Source organism: Chelon labrosus (genome assembly GCF_963514085.1).
Source record: "Chelon labrosus genome assembly, chromosome: 20".
Lineage (NCBI taxonomy): Eukaryota > Metazoa > Chordata > Actinopteri > Mugiliformes > Mugilidae > Chelon > Chelon labrosus.
Window position 1 is genome coordinate 964144 of NC_140353.1, and position 21955 is coordinate 986098.

The window sequence follows — 21955 nt, forward strand, 5'->3', positions numbered from 1 at the left end:
TGCGGGTTGTGTATTTCTTTCCTGTTTCCCCAACTTTACGACTGGTGTCATTCATTAGTTCGGAGTCAGTTCTTACTGGGTATTGGCTCCTCAGAGCGGCCCAAACATCAGGGGCCCAGCCGTCGAGAGGCTCGGCCGAGGGGACCTGTGCCGTCCCAGCTACGGTCTCCAGACGGGCTAACTCATGTGGTTCCAAATGGGCCTCTAAAGACGCTCTCACATCCCCCACAGCGAGCACTTGTCCACCAAAGGCTTTTAAAAATTCTCTGATCCAGTTATGGCCTCCATCTTTAGGGTCTGGCAGAATAGATTTCAACAGGGTTTGGTCACCATAAGCTAAGGGACAGTATCGTGTCTCTCTTATTTGTCCCGTCCTAGTCCTAGTCTCTACCCAAGGAAACATCAGGTCACAGTGACGTGTAGCACCCCCTCTGATATAAACTGTTGCAGTATTTCGAACCATCTCGAGTCTGTACAGTCCATATTTTTGGGTTTCAGTTTCTCTCCTTGCTCCTTCCATTTCATCTGTTCTTTCACCTCCTCCTCTCTTTTCCTCTTTGACAGTACTATGTCCAGAGTCCTCAGCTCCACAGACCGATCACGTAAGGATTCAGTCCTGACACCAGAGCTTACTCAGACCCTTTGAGCAGCCGACTTCAACAGACAGTGAACTTGTGTTAGCACCGTTAGGTTTCAGCGTGCTCTCTGGATCTCACACACAACAGTAAATACACAACAACACTGGTAGACTTATTTTACTATCCCTGTGACCTCTTTTATGTTTCTCTATTACTGTAAAACTCCTTTATTTCTGTCCCTATTAGTCACTTCTTCTCTTATACAACACACCCCAACACCCAGGCAATTTAGAGTCTAAGTATTTAGATGAGGGACCTTTAAACTCACCTCGTGGCCACAGAGTAGACCTTCTATAATCAAACTTCTAGACTCTTAGGAGTCTAAACGTTTGACAGAGGGACCTTTAAACCTCCTCTGTCTACAGGCTTTCAGAGAGGTCTCTTTTACGCTTGGATCCTCAAGTGAGGGAACTATAACCTGAACTCCTAGGCTGGGGCTCCAGGTAAACCAGACGAGCCCCCAGTCTGTCGAAGGTAAATGTTTCCCTCTCCTTCAGCCCTGGTTCTTTCTACCTATTGGAAAGCTTAGTCTGACAACTTCTCTCCAATCAACAGTTTATTTATCAGCAGAGAACAGGTCCAGAGTCAGCACTGAGACTTCAGCTTAACCACCTTATGGCTAGAAAAGAGAAGCCTCCAACTATGTGTGCACACAAGTTTGATTCTATCTGGGCTCCACCCGAGGACAATAGGAGGAGCGCCGCCTTTAGTGGATCAGTAGTTTTCAATGTGTAGCCGAGGCCGCCTCTAACTGGTTTCTACAAGGTGAAATATCAGAGTGGTGCATCTGATCTAGTGAGCAAAGCTGCAGCAAAGTGGTAAATAACCCTGTATCTGGTAAGATCTGGTAAGACAGGGGGTTTGTTGGATATAAAAGAGTTATGTGAGGGTAAAAACCAGAAAGAAGAGTCTTCTTTCTGGTTTTACCCTCACATAACTCTTTTATATCCAACAAGTCAAACAACATGAAGACCACACAATAACAGAAAGAGTTCTATTTTCCGTTTTTGGATTTAATTAGTAAATTCTGTTTCTAAATTAAACTTGAAATACCAGAAAATACACGGAGCCTCTTTCTTTAAAACCTCCCAACATGTTGAACCAGTGTTCAGATCATTTAGAACCTCGTACCAACGGTTTAGATGCCTGTAAAGAATTATTTTAATATTGTTATCGCTTCCTTTTGTGTCCCATCTGTGTTTAGCTGCCGTCAGGACTCAGAGTCTGGATTCACCCGCTGTGAAGAACCAAACATACCTGAGATGCTGTTGAAGCTTTGGAGGCTTTTATTTTGGCGGTCTGCTGTGAAATCTGCTGAGAAAGAAGAGTAGGAGCGGCAGCCTCTGTACAGGTACACCATTTAATAGTTATTATAGACATTTTATATACATTTCAACAGCCGTATTCTATGTGGTACAGTCTTTAAAATCTGCTGTTCATAGTTTGGAAATCAAAAAAAAAAAAAAAAAAAAAAAAAAAACTTACAAAACTCATCAAAACTCGCAAACTGATCAGAACTTTTTTTTTTTCCATTTTTCGGAAGACTAGAAAAAATACTTTTATTGTATTAATCATGCATTACACAAACAGAAAAGTTGTAGTTACACAGGAAACCGTAGCGTCGGTGAAAACAGAAACAAAAAGTAAAAGAATCATTATTTGATTTGGAGCCGTGATCGATCGGGAGCCACTCGTGTCACAAATCTGTGGATAGAAAAACTAACGGCGGTAACAGCCAATCAGACGGCAGCTTTTTACTGTCCAGGAGGAACTGACCAATCAGAGGCATCCTGGAGCGGACCACACGAAAAACCAGCAGGTGATTTAAATAAGTTAAATTTAGCCAAACGTCACAAGATATGAAGATGAAGAGGAGGAGGAGGAGGAGGAGGAGGAGGAGCTAGGTGCTGCGTTCAGGTACATCTCACTAGTCTGTAAAGTTTAACTACAGCAGGATAAAGAAGCTGATGAAACCTGACTTTTAGTTATTTTACTGGATCAAATCAGTTTTTACTTATTTATTTTGATCAATTTTACATTTTTGTAATTTTTAAAAATGTTCTGATCAAAAAAAATAAACTGAAGGAGGCAGACAGACGCGTCCTTGGTGTCAACATTAGTTTTATTTCTGGTCACGTTACCTTTAAACAGTAAAATGTTTTGGTCATTTATCAGATTAACTTTTTACTGCTTCATTCTACATTATAGATTTGTGCCAACATAAGTTTATAGTATTGGAATTTCATATTTTAAAGTAATAATACTTTATCAAACTACATTTTAAAGGCTAACGTCTCATATTGACTCAAGACTGGATTTAGCTCCATGCTAATAAATATACTCTGATTTTTTCAGATTTCTTTATACTCAGCCAGATGACGCTATCACGGCTCATTAGCACCTTCCTCCTCCTCCTCCTCCTCCTCCTCCTCCTCTCTCTACATTATTTGAATTCTGCGTCCTCGTCAACCAATCAGACGTGAGGTGAGGTCTGTGAGTCACCGTGCGATGGGAAACAGGAAGTAGGTGGGCGGAGCTGGACGGTTAAGAGGAACCAGAATCCTCGTCGGTGCCGGTAACGAGACATTTATAAAAAAGAGTTATAAAAACTAGATTTATTTTACACAAACAAAAATATGTAACTACAGTAACGCTGAACGTCTGGATCCTCCGCCTGTTACATCGCTGGGCTTTAAATAAACGCAGGGCTCTGATTGGCCCACCAGGGGCTGAGGTCAGGGAGTATTAACCAATCCTCTTGTTCTCGTTGGGACACATCGTCCAATCGGCTCGAACCTAAAAACTGAAAATCTGATTCTAAACCAAAGAAACAAAACCCAACAGCTAATCTTCTCCTTCTTTGACCGTCTTAGTTTAAATTCCTTAAAAACTGTAAAAAAGTTAAAATCTGACAGTTTGTTTTTTTTATCTTTTATTTTCCTCTCGTTTTGTCTGAAGCTTAAGTTCAGATTTAATTATTAAAAAGATGAAACAGAGAAAAACCACAATGAGCTCAAACATCAGAGGTTCTGTTCCCACGCTGAATGTTTCTGGAGCGTTAAAGGAAAAATCCCCGTCAACGTTTCTGAGCCGACATCAGAAACACGGAGCGTCCCGGCTCTGACCGTAGCGTTAGACGACTCCCTGACGGCTACAGGACCAAACTCCACTCAAATATTCGCCCGTTTAAGATCAGTTTGCACATAGCTAGCACGACTCCACACCAAACTCCATTTATTTTATGTCAAACCGACTAAAAACTAAGAACTGTCACACAAAACACTGAATGATTTTTTACTGGATCCTTTTAAACTGGAGCTAATGTCTGAAAACATCGTTAACAGATTCAACGTTCAGACAAACTGGTCAGTTTTCTGCCTTCGTTGTTTAAGCAGATCTGAGTTTCTGATGAAATGAAACACCGGATCAGAAGCGGGACGCTCTGTGTAGCAGCGATGACCGTTCAGTTTTAGCAGAGCTGAACGCAGCCCTGAAAACAACAAGTTTCAGAACCACTTTTGTTTCTATGACACGAAACAGAAGAAAACTTGTTTCTCTATCAGATAAACTGTTATACCCCACGCTGAGTTGAGCTCCTGAACGCCCCACGCTGGGCTGATACTGTGTCGTCTTGATCTTAGTGTCAAAGGAGAGCGCTAAATGCTAAACGCTAAACGCTAAAGAGCCAGTTCTACTCTCTGATGTCTGACCTGGATCTCTAGGATCCTGAATAACACGAGGTGCAGTCAGTGCCCATGTGCAACCCCCTGGTCAAGCAGAGGTTTTCATTGTGGTGCATTCAGGGTCGGACTGGAGCTGAAGAACGTCCCTTTTTCCTGCATTCTATGAACGCAACTGAAAATTAGTGTGTGGATTTACTTTTTGAGTTTTGCCCCAAGAAATCCTCCAACAGAAGGACTGACGACGAGGTGGAGGCTTCTTTACAGACATTTATTTTGATGCGTCTGATCTTCTCAGTAAAGTAGAAGAAGGACGTTATTTATTTTGGGTAGAAATCTCTGGCTTCCTGCGGCGCTACGTTTACTGTCAGCGTGTACGTTTATAGAACATCTCTGAAACTAACCGTGCTACAACTTTTACACGACTCTCTGCTCAGAGAGAAACAGCTGAGGACGATTAGGACGGGGGGGGGGGGGGGGGGGGAGTGAGGGGAGGGTCGACCCGTCTGGAGGGAGGGGGGAGAAATAAAACATGACTCTACTGATGTCTGGGGATTTTTCCTTTAAGTCCGTCACACTAGTGTTAAAATGAGTGGTGGTGGTGGAGGAGGTGGGGGTGGGGGGGTAGTGTTGTCAGAGCTACGTTCAGGACTCAGCAGACAGGGCGGGGTCAGATGGCGTCAGAGGACAGGTGAGCTGCTCCGTGTCGACCTGTACAACGTTTCCACAACGTTTCTCTGCAGCTGAACGTCTCTCAGTGTCTTCAGTCCGACCGACCGTCCGTCCGTCTGTGTCTGTGTGTGAGTGTGTGTTCCTTCTTCCATAATAATATATATTCTGTGTTCAGTCACCTGAACAGACCTGAATCCTGTTTGTAATCCTGTCTCTGTCGCCCCGCAAGTCGTCATCATCATCATCTTCCTCCTCGTCTACACGTAGACCCTGGCGAGGGCGTCGGCTCCGGCCGAGGCGATGTAGGCCTTAGAGGGGTGGAAGGCCACGTCGTAGATGGCCTCCTCGCTCTTCTTCCGGTGAGCCGTGATCTCCTGGACGCACGTTTTACTGTCGAGGTTCCACAGACGCAGCGAGCAGTCGTGACCTGAGGAAGAACGACAGGAAAGTCAGCTCCAAGTCTGAGTCCAGATCTGATCCTAAATGTCCTAGAGGTGGTCTCCTGTAGCTTCCTAAAGTCTGTCCTTGTCTTCTCCTAGAGTCAACTGGATTCAGTCCAATAAATCTTTCTGTCAGCTGTAGTACTGAATGATCATCTCCTACTACCACCTCACCAAACATCTGTGACGTGTTTAGTCACAGGATTCTTCTTCTTCATGTTTTTTTTGTCAGAACAGAAGAAGATGCTACAGGGACGTAGTTCTGGTTTACAGTAGACCTGGTTGAAGGACTACCCGGTTGATAGAGAGGTAAATATTAAAGAGACTCACTGCCAGACATCAGGTAGATGCCGTTGGGGTCCACAGCCAGACTGGTCACTGCATCCAGATGAGCCACCATAGCATGGATCACTTTACCTGCAGGAGACGTTGGAGAGGAAGACACATCAAGAGAAGAGAAGAACTCGTCTTTATTGTGTCTGAATCTCTACTGATCCAGACGGAGAACAAAACAGTGCAGTGTACAGAACATGAAGGTATTACTCTTTAGAGATGGTTCTGGAACCTTCTCCAGCCTGATGAGCAACAACAACTCTTTCTCTGAGCTCCTCAGAAAGCTCCTTTGTCCACAAACATGTGTTGAGAAGATCAGACTGAGACAAATCCCTGATTTATTGAAACTAAACCAGGAACTGAACCACACCTGAGTCTCATTACATTGATGGAGACACTTCTGAACACATGGACTCTGATTTAATCCTAGAGGAGCTCCTCTCTGATATGTAATATTGGCTCATTTCTGCTCCATGTGTTTGGTTGAGTTCTCTTTCTCTACTTTCAGGACGTCTTGAGTCATTTTTATGAAGAAATGTAGAAAACCCTGAAGGATGCAAACACTTTAAAGCAGCTTTATAGTCTTATATTTATTTCTATAGCTTTGTAAGTTTTGACATTTTCGTTTCCTTATCTTTTAATGATGACAGTTGTAAAAAGCTTTTCTCTACATAGCTTCCATGATAAGTGACAACTAAACTTTTAATTTGGAGAGAGGGAGGCGACCTACTTCCTTTAGCTTTCAGTCTTTATGCTAAGCTAAGCTAAGCTAAGCTAAGCTAAGCAGCTTCTGACTTCATCAAGCAACGACATTAAGACCATTCCTGATAACGATAACATCAGAGACAGAGACGACCGACCTGACTTGTTATCGTAGAACTTGATATGTCGATCTTCGTGGGCGGTGATGGTGACGGGCAGCGTGGGATGACTCACCACCTTGTTGATGTGGTTTGAACCTGGGACAGCTGAGAGAGAGACGCCTCATCAGGACACGGCTCCATCATTAACATGTTTTAAATCTGTGTCGGTGTCACTTACTGCCGTCTCCCTGACCCTTCAGCACTAGTGCATTCTGGGAAGTCTCCAGGTCATACACCACCACGTCTCCGCTGTTGAAGGACGCCACCATGTGGGCGGGGTCACAACCGTTAAAGTCCACCGACGTGGGGACGCCGTGCTCTGCAGACACATACATGAGTGTTAATGAGTGGTTCACCCTCCTCCTCCTCCTCCTCCTCCTGCTCCTCCTCCTCCTCCTCCTCCAGCAGGAGGCGCTCTGCTCCTCGTCCTCTCACCCTTGTTTGTGTTGAAAGTGCTGATGCAGGGGTTCTTCTCCGTCGGGTTCCACAGTTTCACCGTTCCGTCCGCCGAGCAGGACAGGAGGCGGTTCTTGATGCCGCTGTAGGCCAATCCCCACACAGCGTCCGTATGCCCCAGCCACGAGCCGGCCAGGACGCTGGGATCTGATTGGACAAGAGGAAAAGGAGGGGAGGGGCTTCGTCAAGATTTGTAAATGTTCTGGTGTAAGGAGAACGTGAACGTTTTCCAAGAATGTTCAGAGGACATATCCTCAGTGAGGACAATTTCTTTGGACATTTGTTCTGAATTTTAATTAATATTTTTTTTTTAAAAAGATTTTCCCGTAAATTAAAATAATTTTTTATTATAAAATATTAGAAATATATATATAATTAGGACATTTAACTTTTTTTAAATTATTTTTTTAGAAATTAACTTTTTTAAAATATTTTTTAACATTTCATTTTTTTTAATTTTTAAAAAAATAAAATAAAAATTACATAATTTTTTGGGAAAGAAAAGACTTTAAGATTTTTTTTTTTTTATGAGTGAACATTTTGAGTGAGACACAGTTTGTCTGGTCGTCAGGACACATTTTATCTGGACAGGTGAAGCTGTACAGGTGTTGAGTACCGTAGGTGTCGTAGGGGTCGACGTTAGAGCTCGGGATGTTCCACCACTGGATGGTCGAGTCGATGCCGCCGCTGAAACACTGTTCACCGCTGGAGGTCATCGCCAACGACAACACGGGACCACTGATGGGAGACAGGAGACAGGAGACAGGAGACAGGAGACAAGAGACAGGAGACAGGAGACAGGTCATTACAGAGGAATTTACCGGAGCTGTTTACAGCCTTTAACAATGAACAGTAGATTATATAACACTAATGTACTAAGTGGGGTCTGGCTCCTCTCTGTAAGACTTTCAGCTCTTCTGATTGGTCAATGAGCTCTCAAAGATCATCTCTGAGTGAAGACGCATCACTTTATAACATTTCTCAACAACTACTATCGATATTTGTAATTGATCAGCTGATCGTAGTCCAACTTCAGTCGGTCAATATCCTGATCTCAAGCAGCTCAGAGCTGTGGATCAGGATCAAGTAGTTTATGAAAACTCACCAGAAAAAATTTAATTTGTGTATGTACTCCTCTTTTATGACATTTTATTTTGATTTAATTAGTTCCTGCAGTTTTATTAATGATCCTTCATTTTATTAAACATTTTTTGACATTCGGTTTAAATATTTTAAAATAATATTTTCTAAAAACGTTTTTCTATATTTTACAAATATGCTTCTGGAGATTTTATAAAAAATATCTTCTCATTTTTTTTTTAAACAAATCTTAAAATATTTTTTCCAGATTATTTTCTAAAATATTTTTTAGCATTTTTATTTTATTGTCTGATATTTTATTCACATCCTTCTAGAGAATTTTAAGAAATACTTTCTATATTTTTATCAATATTTCACCGTACTAATATTTTACTGTTGATGTTTGAAATATTTATTCGTGACTTCTTTGTGCATCAGATTAACACGTCTTGAATATTTATTTTATTTTATTTTCGTGTTTATATTTTCCACATTGAGGTCAGAGCTGTTCTATGTTGTACATTGTCGAGGTGATGATCTGTGCTGGGATACGTACACGTGAGCTCTGAATGTGTAGATGGGCTCCACATCAAAAGAGGCACTTCTGAAAAACAACAGAAATAAAAACAGATTATTAACTGAACACGTCAACGTCTCCAACCTTCAGCAGCTGATGCTCCTGAGCTCTGATGTGATGAAGTGTGTCGCAGTAAACCCTGACGTGGTGGAGGTGGTGGTGGTGGTGGGGGGGGGGGGTTCTTTGAGGGATCTTGTTTGGGACACTGTTTGTATTTGAAGTTGAGCTGAACAGAAAATGAGATGCAAATACTGAAGGATGTGTCGGTGCTGAGAGGAGAGGATTTTCCTTTGAGGCAGAGCGAACGAGAGAGTTTGAAGATGAAGAGGAAACACTGAGATCAGGACGAGCAGCGTTAAATGCTAACCGCTGGTCACATGTCACATGCTCCTTCAATGTAGAACAAAGAGAAGGTGTGGGACAACATCAGAGCTAAACCTCAAACATGAACTGATTGTTTCTGGGTGGAGGTTTGTACTTTTTGGCAGGGACGGTCTTGGTGAGGTTCCACAGTTTCAGGGTGTGATCCTCGGACACGGTGACCAGACAGGGCTCGACGGGGTGGAAGGCCAGCGCCCGGACGCCGTCAAAGTGGCTCCGCAGCGTGTACTTAGGGTTCCACGTCTTCCTGCACGAGGATTCCTTACTGGACTGGAGCTGGAAGGAGAACAGACGACGAGGTGGAGATTAAAAACACATGAACCAACGTCTAGAGGCTGAAACACAGCAGCCATGTTTGGTTGTTTCCTCACATCGTAGCCGTAGTCCGTCTCGTCGTTGGTGACGGTGAGGTCGGCGAGGTCGCCCAGACCCAGCACGCTCTCCAGCACGTCGTCCGACCCCCCCAACAGGAAGGACTTCCCCCCACCAGTGGGAAACGGTAGAGGCTCCGCTGCAGAGAGAGAGAGACAGAGAGAGAGATTCAGCAGCTTCTCTCATCCATGTTAAAAATAATCATCGGTGATTAGAAGCAGACGACAGACGCCTCCCCGACCTGAACCTGCTGCACCACATGATGCTCCTTGTTCTCTGCTCCTATAATCACACATTCTTATAAAATAAATACACACTGATATTCTCACCCCACTCCGTCCCGTCTCCAGAGCTCCGAGCCTCGCCTGCTCCCTCCCCGTCCTCGGCCGTCACCAGGAAGTCAAACTCCTTCAGAGCCTCCTCCGTGTCGGCATCGTCCTCCGACGCCAAGCCCTCGTTCCCCACCTGGAGGAGGACACAAGAGACAAATGAGGCCAAGAAGAACAGTGGTGGAAGGACGGAGAGGACAGAGAGGACAGAGAGGATGTGTCTGTACCTTGGTCTTGTGTTTCTTGGTTCTGTGGTGTTTGTCTGCGCTCATCTCGTCCATCAGGTCTCCCTCCTCGTCCTCGTCCTCGTCGCTGTCCTCTGCGTTCTCCAGGAAGTTGAACGTCTCCAGAACGTCGCCCGGACTCCTGGACACAAACCCAAACACGGTCCCATCACCACCCGAGTGGACAGCTCACGAGTTTGAGCGGACAGGTGTAATGTCCCGTGTCTCTACCTCTTGCTGTCCTTGCGCCGCTCCGTCCCGTTGATCAGGTGCTGCAGGTTCTTGTTCTCCACGGATCCGTTCTGCTCGGAGCCCGACAGGCCGAGCAGAGAGCGAACCCTCTGAGTACGAACGTCCAGGATGGTGTCTGTGTATCCCACTTCCTGCAGGTACCTGAACACAACACTCACAGTTAGAGAGGGAAGGAGCTGCAGCAACAACAAAGAACTATAACTTAGAAATCTAACTCTAGCTCTTGCTCTAACGTGCACCGGATGAGGATTCATTGATATTTGACATATTTAAACCAAAGGTCACAGGAGACAGAAGAGGTTAAATGTCGTCTTCTTACTGTCTGAGTAGCTGCCGTCCTTGTTTCCAGGTGAGCTGACTGTTGGCAGGAACAGCAGAGACATCTGAGTCTTTGGTGTCTGAAAGACAAAGGCAGAAACAGTGACTCATACAGCGCCACCTACTGGAGATATCTACAAGACCTGAGGTCAGCTACTGGTGAGTGGGAGCTGTGAAATAAAGACTAGTTAAACCTGAGAATGAGCAGATATATATAATAACATTAATGGAGTGTGTAAACGTATTCAGTGTGTTGATCATGTCTCACTAACCTGATTCAAAGCTTGGCATCTTCATCTCTCCTTGGTTTAACTCGGTTCCATATTTTAACTTGTGATACTTTGCTCTGAGGAGGAAACAAAACATTTATTTGTAGATTTAAAAACATTAAGAAAATAAAAAATTAAATCAGAATGAAGGTCGACTGTGACGTCTCTTCACATCTGGACCAAAACGGTGTCCCTGAACGCACCACAAAGACTCCAGCCAACGACCAGCTGACACATCTACACCTGAGAGTAAACAACTCTTCACACCAGCAGGTGGTGGTGAAGCTCATCTTTATTTTAACCTGAGTACACTTTACTTTGGTCATGAACTTAAATGTTAAATCTCATTTTATGAAGTCCCCTTTGACCTTTAAGCATCAAATTCACATCACAGTCAAAGAGCACGCTTAAAGAATAGGACTGACGTAGCATCAGAGAAACTTGCAAATGTTTTGTGGTAGACAGTCTGGAGTCTCTCTAAAGTTATAACACAATCAGTTTCTTACCTTTCCTGTTTTAAAGCGTATTCTAACATTTTTATTCTTCTAACCAGGTCGTTCTTCAGGTTCTCCTGACCTTTCCTCTCTCCCTGCAGGAACGCTATCCTCGCCTGTAGAAACACAGAAACACAGAGCGTTAAAGACGACAAGTCCTTCATGTCACAGCTGCAACGCGGCGTAGAAAAGTTCCTGAAGAGCCTCAGAAAAGCAGCCGGAGTCACTAGTGTACCTAATGTTTTGTCAAGTGCACAGATAATTTACTGTCCGAGAGGTCTGAAAAAGAAACCGAAAAGATGAAAGGAGGAGACGGTTGAAGAAGGAAGAGGAAAGTAAAAGGACGAGAAAGAGTCTGACCGGTTTATAGGTCGACTGAACACATACAGTTAATAATTTAAAAATAATGTCATCACTAAGTTTGTCCAAGTTTAAACAAAGATCCCGTCACCGTCATCATACCTGTCTGCTACATTAGCTAGCATGCTAACCACGTAGCTGCTTTCATATCTCGTCATCATACAGTTCCTCCAGCAGAGTGCGCTCCAACTCTGACGTGAACAGATCAGTCACCAACTACTTTGTGAAAGGTAAACAATGACCTCACTTAGCTAGCATGCTAACAGCACAGCTGCTTTCATGACCAGTTCAGATGCTAACTGGTCTGTAGAAGGTAAACAAAGACCCCATCACCTCATCATTAGCGACCATGCTAATCTCGTAGCTTCTTTCATAGCTCGTCAGTGGAAGCTAGCTTGTGATCGTCTTAGCTCATTGCTAAGTAACGGCGGCGCAACATGAGTTCAACCAGTCTGAAGCGTCCACTCTGCTCTCCACGTCACCTCCATCACCTGTCAACCAGCAGCACTTCCTGACTGACTGACCACACCTGTCAGCCAGCCAGCCAGCCAGCCAGCCAGCCAGCCAGCCAGCCAGTCAGTCAGTCAGTCAGTCAGTCAGTCAGTCAGTCAGTCAGTCAGTCCGTCCGTCCGTCCGTCAGTCAGTCAGTCCGTCAGTCCGTCCGTCAGTCAGTCCGTCCAGCAGCTGCTCCTGAAACCCAACACTGACGGAGGCCTGGGAGCTATTTATACACACACACTCTCCACCAGCGTCCCCATGGCAACGAAGCGGCGGGGTGTGAAGGGTAGCTTGCGACTTCCTCTATCGGTTGCCACGACAACGGGGGAAACCAGAGGTCAGGAGTGAACTGTCTGGACGGAGGATTACACAACAGACCACACGAATTTCTTGGGCCTGCTCCGATTGGCCGCCTCGGGTGATTGACAGCCACAGCTCCACGGCAACCATTCACTGTTTCATGACGCCAATGAATGACAACGCCAGTTCATTAGGTACACTAGTAAGTGGTACTAATATAAATAATGCATCAGAGAGGTGGTGATTCACCTGGAGGATCATTGTGGAGGATGGAGTCAGTGGAGAAGATAAACTGGATATAAAGAGATGATAAATATTATGGAACAAGCTGCAGTTTAATAGTTATAGAAAATGAAAACACAGTTGAATCAACATCTCTCTGAGTTATTAGAAACCAGTGCATTTCTATTGAGAGCAGGTCTGATTTAAAGTGTTTTCACTAGTGTACCTAGGATTAACTCTGGACTAATCTCAGCGTCTCCTGCTGTTTGAGCGTCTCCTAGTTTGTCTCAGTAATCTGTGAAAGCAGCTGTTAACGCAGAGTCTCTTCGCTGCGTCGCTCATGTGGCTCAGCAGAGTTTTTTAGGCCCTGAAGTCACGCCACCCCTCCCGCCCCGAGCACCTGGCGAGCATGAATCAAGCGCTCCTCGGGGAGCGGAGTGAGGTCAGAGCCCCGGGGGTGATGAGGATGACGAAGGAGAGCCCAGATTTACCAGGATGACGGCTCAGACCGGGATAAACAGGAGGCCATTCCTCTGGACAACTGCATCATTAACACACACATGGATCTCTGTCTTTGTGGGGACCGTGCTGACAGCCTGAACTGGTTCCTCAGGGTTCACGGTGATGACTGTCGGCCATCTTGGCGAGCATCGAGAAGAGCAGAGAGAAATGAAGACTCACGCTTTAACTTTAACCTAAAAACCATTAGTATCTGCTCTGGGGAGGTTTGGTCATTTTATCAGACTAAACTCACTGTGACAGTCCAGATACTGACACTGACGGAAGGTTTGAGGATCTTTTCTGTCGACATGACACCTGACACACACCTGACATGACGCTGGTTTACACCTTTCAAGTAGGGAAGTTACCAAACTTTCATTTAATCTCATTTGTAATAACCATAGACAGTATAAAGATGGACGGTGGAGCAGCTCCTCTAAACTGAAGCAAAAGCAAGTAGAGCTCCCCCTGGTGTCTGGCTGCAGTATAGGTCATAAGCTCCACCCCCTCCATGTTAGTGGGCGGGACTTGGGCCAAACTAAAACACTAAAATACACGTCACATAATTTTTTTCAAGGATGGTTTCTGTCATTTTACTTAGTTAATATAATGTTGATGAATGTTCAAGTGTCAACCTTATGGATAAGTTTTGTTTTAGTTATTTGACGCTACAGAAACAGGACGTGACATTATGGCGACCACCAGTTGCCATGCCAACCAGAAGCAGAAGAAGCTCTGAGCTCCTCATCAGACAAATCAAAGACACATGACTGTTCGTTTCTTGAATCCTGTCTCTCCCTAAAGAAACTAATAAAAGTCGTTTAATCATCTCTTAATCTTGTGACGAAAGGCAGTTGAACCCCGGCCTCAGAGCATGTGTGTGTGTGTTGCAGTTATTTCGGTCCGGTCTACTTTTAGCCTCCAGATGGTATCGGCCTGTCAGTGCAGGGCCCAGTAGGCCACGGTGCCTAATTACAGCGTCCCGTCCCACAGCCATGCCCTCTTTACCAAAACATGGAGTCGCCGTGGAGGAGCTGCTCCTATTGATCGACTCCAGTATCACCTCCAGCTCTGGTTCTGATAGAACAACAGGAACAGAACGGTAGAACGGTCTACATGTTTGGTTCCAGCAGTGAGACGAGTCCAACTTTTTACTGTTAATAATTACAGAACTACAACAACATGCTAACGTAGCGCTAGCTCTGTGTGGAGACAAAGGACACCGAGGTATCAGGAGATCAAGGTTTGGGCACTTTTAGAATTATTGGACCGAGGACGATTATTTCAGCCAAGGACGATCGTTTCTATTTATTTATTTTACGTCTGTTATAAACCAAAACCACAACTCTGTAGAATCGGACGAAGAAGATGACGGTGAGGGGGGAGGAGAAGAAGAAGAAGAAGAACTGGCCACACCTCAAAATAAACATCCCTGAAGTAAAACCGTGATTTCTGGTCAATGAACTTGAGGTCAGAGGTCAGAGGTCACGGCCTGCAGCTGGTCACCATCTTTTGTCTCCCGGCTGCTTCCTGCTCAAACTAATGGCAACAGATTCAGACTTGGCATCAATATTTTACAGCTCAGGTGCTTTTAACCATGAAGCTCAGCAGCAGCAGCTTCCTGTGGAGATTTCCATCAAACCATCAGCTGGACGAGTCTTCTGGATAAAACGATGATCAAACTGCAAATGTTCAGTTCACACAGCAAACAGGAAGCTGGGGGGGAGGTCACTGACCAAAAACAAGACAAGAAGATAAACCATCTTCTGTTTTCTCCTGCAGCAGAGGAACTCTTCTTCAAGTCCAGAGACTCCTCTGAATATTTCCGTCTGTAACATCTGAAGCAGCGTGAAGATTAAGCAAATCAGACCAATGACGGATTAAAAAGCCTCGAGTCATCTCCCTCTGATGTTCTGTCGTGTGACTGGGAGGTTTGAACGGATCTTACTCTAGAAATGAAAGACGTCCATCAGTGATGGTTTCAGGTTTTCAGCTTAATATGAAAACAGTTTCCACAAAGGTTTGGGTTCTTATCCGCTTCCCTTAAAGGAATCTGTGTGGTGTTATTTATTACACTTTCTCTTCATGTCAGACGAAGTCAACAAACCTGAATCTACTGGTTTTCAGAGCGGCTCAGAGTCGACACCTCAGACCGTGAAATGGTTCTGTGAATTACTACAAACCATCTTTTATATATTTCATGTTCATGTTATGATTCATATCCTCTTCACAGAATAGGAAAGACATAGACAAGCGATATTTAGTCAGAAAGATCAGAACAAAAGATGAAAAACGGTCCCAAAATGACCACGCACCGACCAAAAAGAGATGAAAGACAAACACAAAGTGACAGAACAACCGTGAAATAAGACAGAAAAGCACAGAGTAACCAAGAAGACACAACAAAATGACCAAAAAGAGACACCAAAAACTACAAACAGACAGAAAACACAACAAAAGATGCAAATAATTGCCACAAAATATGTTAAACAACCAATAAGAGATACAAAGAGACTATAAGCGGAGAAAAACTCACCGCAAAGATATAAAACAAACAAACTACAGAGAAAACACAACAAGACCGGAGAGGAACATAACAACCAGAACGCGACACAAAACGACTGTAATCTGACAATAAATTATCACAAAGACACAAAACAAACGCACAAAACGACCATTAACTCACAAAAAGAGACAAAAAAAAAATAAACTAACCACAAGCCGACACAAAACGCAACGAAAGACGCAAAATGACCCAAAAAAGACGTGAACCAATACTAATGTGGTAAAACTGTGCGGCGGAGCAGAGCTTCAGGTTCATGCTGCTCTCACATCATCACTTCACACACCGTCGACGTAAAACAAGGATTAAATTCACACTCTATCAGCAGCAGCGTCCTGTTCTATTAAACGTGTGACCATCAGACCATTAGACGCCTTTCCAAGTTCCTGATAAAAGTTCACACCTTCACGTGTTTGTTTGGCTCATTCCTGAGCTCTTATCAGGAACTCTGACTCAGTCATGCTGAAGGCATCCGCCACCGCACCACAACATGTCAGAGCAGAGCCAGGTCTCAGCGCGAGGGCCGACCCTGTCATTAGCGACACCGCCGCCTGCCAAAGGGAGTGTTGGGACGAAGACGTGAACACATTTCAAAACACGCTCCAACCGACACTATCGAGTCACGTTGAAGTGTTGCAACGCCACAACTCAACAGCTTCTCAAGTTGTAATCTGCTGGTTTTAATAAACGTTATTTAAACGCTTTAAATATAAACTTTGAGTTCATTAACAGACGGTATTCTTCACTATTTCACATTTAAGAGTCAAACAGGTTCACTGATAAACTGGGAAACTTTTAGGAACTGGCTGAAAAAATAATATTAATATTATGATTCAAATCTTTTTTTAAATAACTGCTGTTTCCTGCACCTTCCCTGTACCTAATGAACTGGCACATGAGTGTGTATACAGAGTAACTGGTGTCTGTGATGTAAAGTTGGCATCACGATGTATTTATCCGACATCAATTCATAAAATTTTCTCATTGATTTTTTAAATATCTTCCATTTCCTGCGTCCTCCATCATTAGAAACCTTCCTGCTGTCTCATCGTCCGGACTGAACGCTGATTGGATTTAATAAGTATGACGACAGAAGAGCTGGACGAAAGCAAAGACACAAGACAGATGAGAAACTAGAGGAACAAACCTCCGGAGCCAATAATGACGTTAGTTTTGTGAAATAAATAAATCGACACCTTATTTTATAACCTGTCACATAAACAGCTCAGCTGCAACTGAAGGACTAATTACTTAAAACATTTACATCCAAGAAAATATAACACGATAAATAAAGAATGTAAGACCTTTCAGTCGCTATAAATTCAGAGTGAACATTATTTTCCTTTAATTTAAACAGTAACAACAGAACATCAGAGGAACTTCAACTTTAGGTTGATGTTATTATTTTATTAGAGCTGCAGAACTTGAGTTTTGTTTTAAACGAAATCTGTTTCAGCTGTAAACAAATCACAGACACGAGGACGCCTCCTTTAAAAGGCTGACTTTTAAATCATTTATATTCATGATAAAATAATCACCTAGACTAGATGAGGTTCCTGTTTAAATTGTCTATAAATGTTGGTTTGTAGTGTAAATATATATATTTTTTCTACATATTTTGAAACTCATTATGAATTATCAAGGCACAAAATAAAATAATTATCTTTAACTGATAAATATCTGTATTATTTTTCATATGTAGCACTTTAACTAAAGTAAATAATCTGAAATTTTGTCCCATGACTGTTGTTATTTACATTTCCATCATGCTAACCAGCTGCTAACCTCCATACACAAGATCTATGTGATGCTAACAGTCACACATTGACTAATCTGTCATTTAAGCCTTTTAAACACTTTTCAAACTCAGAAGAGCTTCAGTGAGAAACAGTCACTCAAATAAAACCAGTCACTCAGTGAGAAACAGTCGCTCGGGCCCAGCTGTTGACTTAACAGCAACATTAGCAAGCTAACAACACGGCTAACTTAGCTAGCGTGACAAACGAAAATGGCTGCGAACAGGAATTAGTTAGCTGACAGTCAGCTGGATTCACTTCTCGTTTACTCTCCCACATTTGTCCGAAAGTCCAAAATGAAAATGTTTCAACGTTTTCACAAACTGTGAACGCACAAAGCATAAAGCTCTCGGAGTTAGCAGGCAGCAGCGGAGCTAAAGCTAGCTGCTAAGTTGTCTCTTGACAGCGATGTTAAGCTAACGGCTAGCTCCGGCCAGGCTAACAGCAGCTCAGCGCATTCCGCTATTTGTGCTCTGACCCGTTAGCTTAGCCACTTAGCTACTACGGTCACAGACAATCAGTTAGTCGTTCTTTGTCGTAATTCAATGAGTCAATTCTGAAGTAAATCTAAATAAAATACTGCAAACTCTGTTCAGTGACCACCCGGGTGAACTCAATTTCCCATGGTTGTTTTTAACTTGGGCTAGCATGATCGGCGGCTAAAGTGTGTGGGCTAACCTGGAGCTCGGCCCTCTCCACTTCCCAGTGCGCCCTCTCCATCTCGAACCTGGCCCACTCGTGCTGGATGTAGTGCAGGATGCCGGGGATGGTGTACTGCTGCTGGGGCCGGGGCAGCTCATCGGGCTGGTGGGGAACCATGGCTCCTCCGCCGCCAACACCTCCAATCTGCGGATTAGCGCTACTGTTGCTCCCCTGCTGCTGCTGCTGCTGAGGCGGCGGAGGCTGTCTCGGGGCTCCCGCTCCGACCCCTCCTCCTCCGCCGGGGTGATCGTCCATATTTTTTTTTTTTTTTTTTTTTTTTTTTTTAGAAAAGTAGAAGGAAAGTCTCAGGCAGCTGCGATCCGCTGAAGGATTCCCGCCCCTAAAGACGCCCCGTGTGTCCGCTCTGTGCCTGTCACGCTGGCTCCGCCGCGGTGTGTGAGGCTGGCTGCCCCCGGAGCGCTGCGGTGAGTGCGGCTGATTGCGGACGCGGTGTTCGAGTGTGGATCTAACCGGCCGCCATTACTGCTCTCTCTCCCCCATCTCTCTCTCTCTCTCTGGATCCGACGGTCACGGTGGGGAGAACCCAGCCGCGATGCATGACGGGACACCATCCTGCTTTTCCCCTCTGTCATCCAAAAGCACTATGTAACATTCAAGCACATGAAAGACGTAGGAAATTACAGCTACAGTCAACTTCTCATTTGGAAGCAGATTTCCGTCAGTAAAAGAACAAAGATAGGATTTTCTCTATATCATGAAACAAAACCAAAATCATTTGATGTTATATTATATATAATATGTCGAAAATCATAAGCTTAATGGCGACAAGTTTGTTTTATTGATTACTGTATGAGATAATAATTTATTAGAATAACATTTTAAGGAATATATAAAAATAACTAAAGTTTTTGAGTTTCTAAGACTAAAGATAAAAACCAAAATGTAACAAAATGATAAGTTAGGAAGTTAAAATAAAAATAAAAGACGCCAAATGGTCAAAATGATGTCTTTCAATATGAAAAATAGGATGTTGAAAGTGACATATCTGTCGGAAAGGTAATAAAGTAAATTTATTTTTAACTGAGTAAGTCAAATGCTGCCTTTAAACGCTAGGGACATGCCTTGGATTTAAATTGTACGAAAACTAAGCGTAACTCTTATTTCCCATTTTACTGACAACTAAAAAGCACCAGTTGAGCGACTTACTGCGCATGTGCCAAAATTGCTAACAGCTCCTGTTGTTAGCTTCGTATCATCCAAAATTGAAGCTTCTCGTTTGTTTGCTGGTTAATTTAACGTCAAATGTAACTGTGATTTAACTTTTAGGCTCCGAAGCGTCAACACTTTGTTAAAAATAACGTTATATTTGAATTAAATCAAGTTAAAGGTGGTTATCGTTGGTGTTTTGAGCCTGTTTGATGGGACTCATTTAGCGACACAAGCTAACAGCTGCTGGTGAGTAAAATAAACATTTCGGACAAAATAACTGAACTGTTACACCGATTAACGGTCATTTTAACGCGTTTTATTATAATTAAAACGCCGTTATTAACAGTTAACAACTAGGGTGGTGTGATGCCTTCAAGTGCTCCTCGGACATTCCGAGGTTCCAACAACAGGAGCCACAAACGCAACATCTGTCAAATTAAACTGAGTTTTATTTGCCTTATTTGTTTCTAATCTTTTACGAGATGGTTTTAAAATGTTAAATGTTTTAACATTTAAAATGATATGATATATCTGTCTCCTCTGCAGCCACCCAGCCTCACATCCCAGGATGATCAAGTTCGTGCTGATGGTGAACCGCCAGGGTCAGACCAGACTGTCCAGGTATTACCAGCCTGTGGAGCTGAGCAGGAGAGCGGCGCTGGAGGCCGACGTGGTCCGCTGCTGCCTGAGCCGCAAGAAAGACCAGGTACAGGTACAGGTGTGTCAGTGAAGTATCCACCGTGGTTAGTTCAGGTTCCTCTAACCGTTCCTGTGCATTCCAGTGTTCCTTCGTGGAGTATAAGGACTTTAAGCTGGTGTATCGTCAGTACGCTGCTCTGTACATCGTGGTGGGGGTCACAGACAGCGAGGTGAGTCTGTGGATGAGTCTCAGTGTTCAACACCTCAACGGTGACATCAGCTGATTCCAGATGTTTCTCCTCTGGATCCACAGAACGAGCTGTCCATCTACGAGCTGGTGCACAACTTCGTGGAGGTGTTGGATAAATACTTCAGCCGCGTGGTGAGTTCAGGAGCAGCAGCTTCTGCAGAGTTCAGGTCATAGTACAGGAGATAGAAAGAGCCTGAGCTCTGAGGAATTAACTCATCATTTATTTCATAAAATAAATAGATTAAAAAAAAATGGAAAAATGATCCAAACCATCGTCTACAAATGAGATTTTCAGTTTAATATCAAATCTGACTAAATGTCTTTTAGTTTAGAAGCTGGAACTTTAATATTTGAAACATTCATTCACAATTTTAACTTGATAAATGAAGAGACTGATCATTTATTAAATAGTTTTGTGTGATCTGTCAGAAAGATAAAAAGTTTGTTGAGTTAAAAACTAGTTTTAAGGAAGAAAAAGAATTAATTGTTTGATGTTTGTGTGTTTTTTTCTCCACCAGAGTGAACTGGACGTATCCTTTAATCTGACCACTGTGTTAACACGATGCTAACGTGTGTAGTTTAATAAAGAATAGATAAAAAAAATATATATATATATTCTAATTTCTAATGATCAGACTTTATTATTTTTTAATTATCAAATAGTTTAATTTTACTTTCTACTCTCCAGAGCTTCTAATTTTATCACCAATTATTAAATATTTATAAAACATTTTCTGCTGCAGCTGATCTTTACAGTAGTTTGGTGAGTTTGTCGTTTCCTTGACGACGTGACGTCATCAGATCATGTTCAACCTGGACCGAGTCCACGTCATCCTGGACGAGATGATCCAGAACGGACACATCGTGGAGACAAACAAGAGCCGCGTCCTCGCTCCGCTCACCGCCATCGACAAGATGGCAGACAGCTGACTGGTCCCACAGGAAGTGATGTCACAGCGTGTAGCGGGACAGGAAGTGAAGCTGTGGCGGCGTCTCTGAAGCCACTGATCGATACGTTACTGAACGTGTGTCTGAAGAAGAAAGAGAAGTCAGATCTTCTCGTTTTAAGAAACGTCGCTGACTTTGGAATGCTTCCTGGATCCTCTGAGCTCCACCATGTTTGTAGTTTTTGTGGTTAGGATGTTGGACGTCCTCTCATAGAGTGGAAGTCAGAGGAGTTGATGTGACTGAACTGAACACACGTCAACAGAATTAGTTTTTATTTTATTTTCCTTCCAGAACATTCAGCTCATCGTCTTTAAACCGACTGCTGGAAAAGAAATCTTCTCCCAGGTCGTAGTCACGTCCTTAAATTCATTAAACTCCACCACCAGGATTCACTCGAGTGTCTCACCTGTCTTTGTCTCTCTGTGTCTCGTGTGTCATCAGGATGTTTGTTTATGTTTTTTTTCTGGATTAAATATGGGATTAACACATTAAAACAGAGAAAAAAGTCTAAATTTACCTGAATATTGATCAATTTTCCCAAAATATATGAATTTTAATTAAATAAATATATATATATATATATTAATTCTGAATAGAATCAAGTGCTTGAAAGTGTCACAGTAATTTA

The 21955-nt window shown here is 43.3% G+C and overlaps 2 protein-coding genes across 3 annotated transcripts; one reads left to right on the forward strand and one right to left on the reverse strand.

Annotated features, from left to right (window-relative positions):
• Window positions 1–1979: 1979 nt before the first annotated feature.
• strn3 (striatin, calmodulin binding protein 3) lies at window positions 1980–18860 on the reverse strand. Its single transcript, XM_084568571.1, has 16 exons — window positions 18297–18860; window positions 11391–11494; window positions 10888–10961; window positions 10617–10695; window positions 10277–10438; window positions 10049–10187; window positions 9822–9957; window positions 9492–9631; window positions 9218–9396; window positions 8719–8766; window positions 7699–7820; window positions 7062–7229; window positions 6805–6945; window positions 6624–6731; window positions 5761–5847; window positions 1980–5417 (listed from the first exon to the last, which is right to left on the reverse strand). The coding sequence occupies exons 1-16, from the start codon at window positions 18573–18575 to the stop codon at window positions 5248–5250; spliced, it is 2136 nt and encodes a 711-aa protein (XP_084424697.1). The 5' UTR covers window positions 18576–18860; the 3' UTR covers window positions 1980–5247.
• Window positions 18861–19464: 604 nt separating this feature from the next.
• Window positions 19465–21696, forward strand: ap4s1 (adaptor related protein complex 4 subunit sigma 1). Of its 2 annotated transcripts, XM_084569768.1 has the most exons (6): window positions 19465–19736; window positions 20037–20196; window positions 20273–20359; window positions 20443–20511; window positions 20898–20909; window positions 21181–21696. In XM_084569768.1, exons 2-6 carry the CDS (start codon window positions 20059–20061, stop codon window positions 21307–21309), a joined length of 435 nt encoding a protein of 144 aa, XP_084425894.1. In that variant the 5' UTR covers window positions 19465–19736; window positions 20037–20058; the 3' UTR covers window positions 21310–21696. The 2 variants fall into 2 exon arrangements, with proteins under 2 accessions (XP_084425894.1, XP_084425895.1); XM_084569769.1 differs by lacking the exon at window positions 19465–19736 and having other exon boundaries at window positions 19876–20196.
• Window positions 21697–21955: the final 259 nt, after the last annotated feature.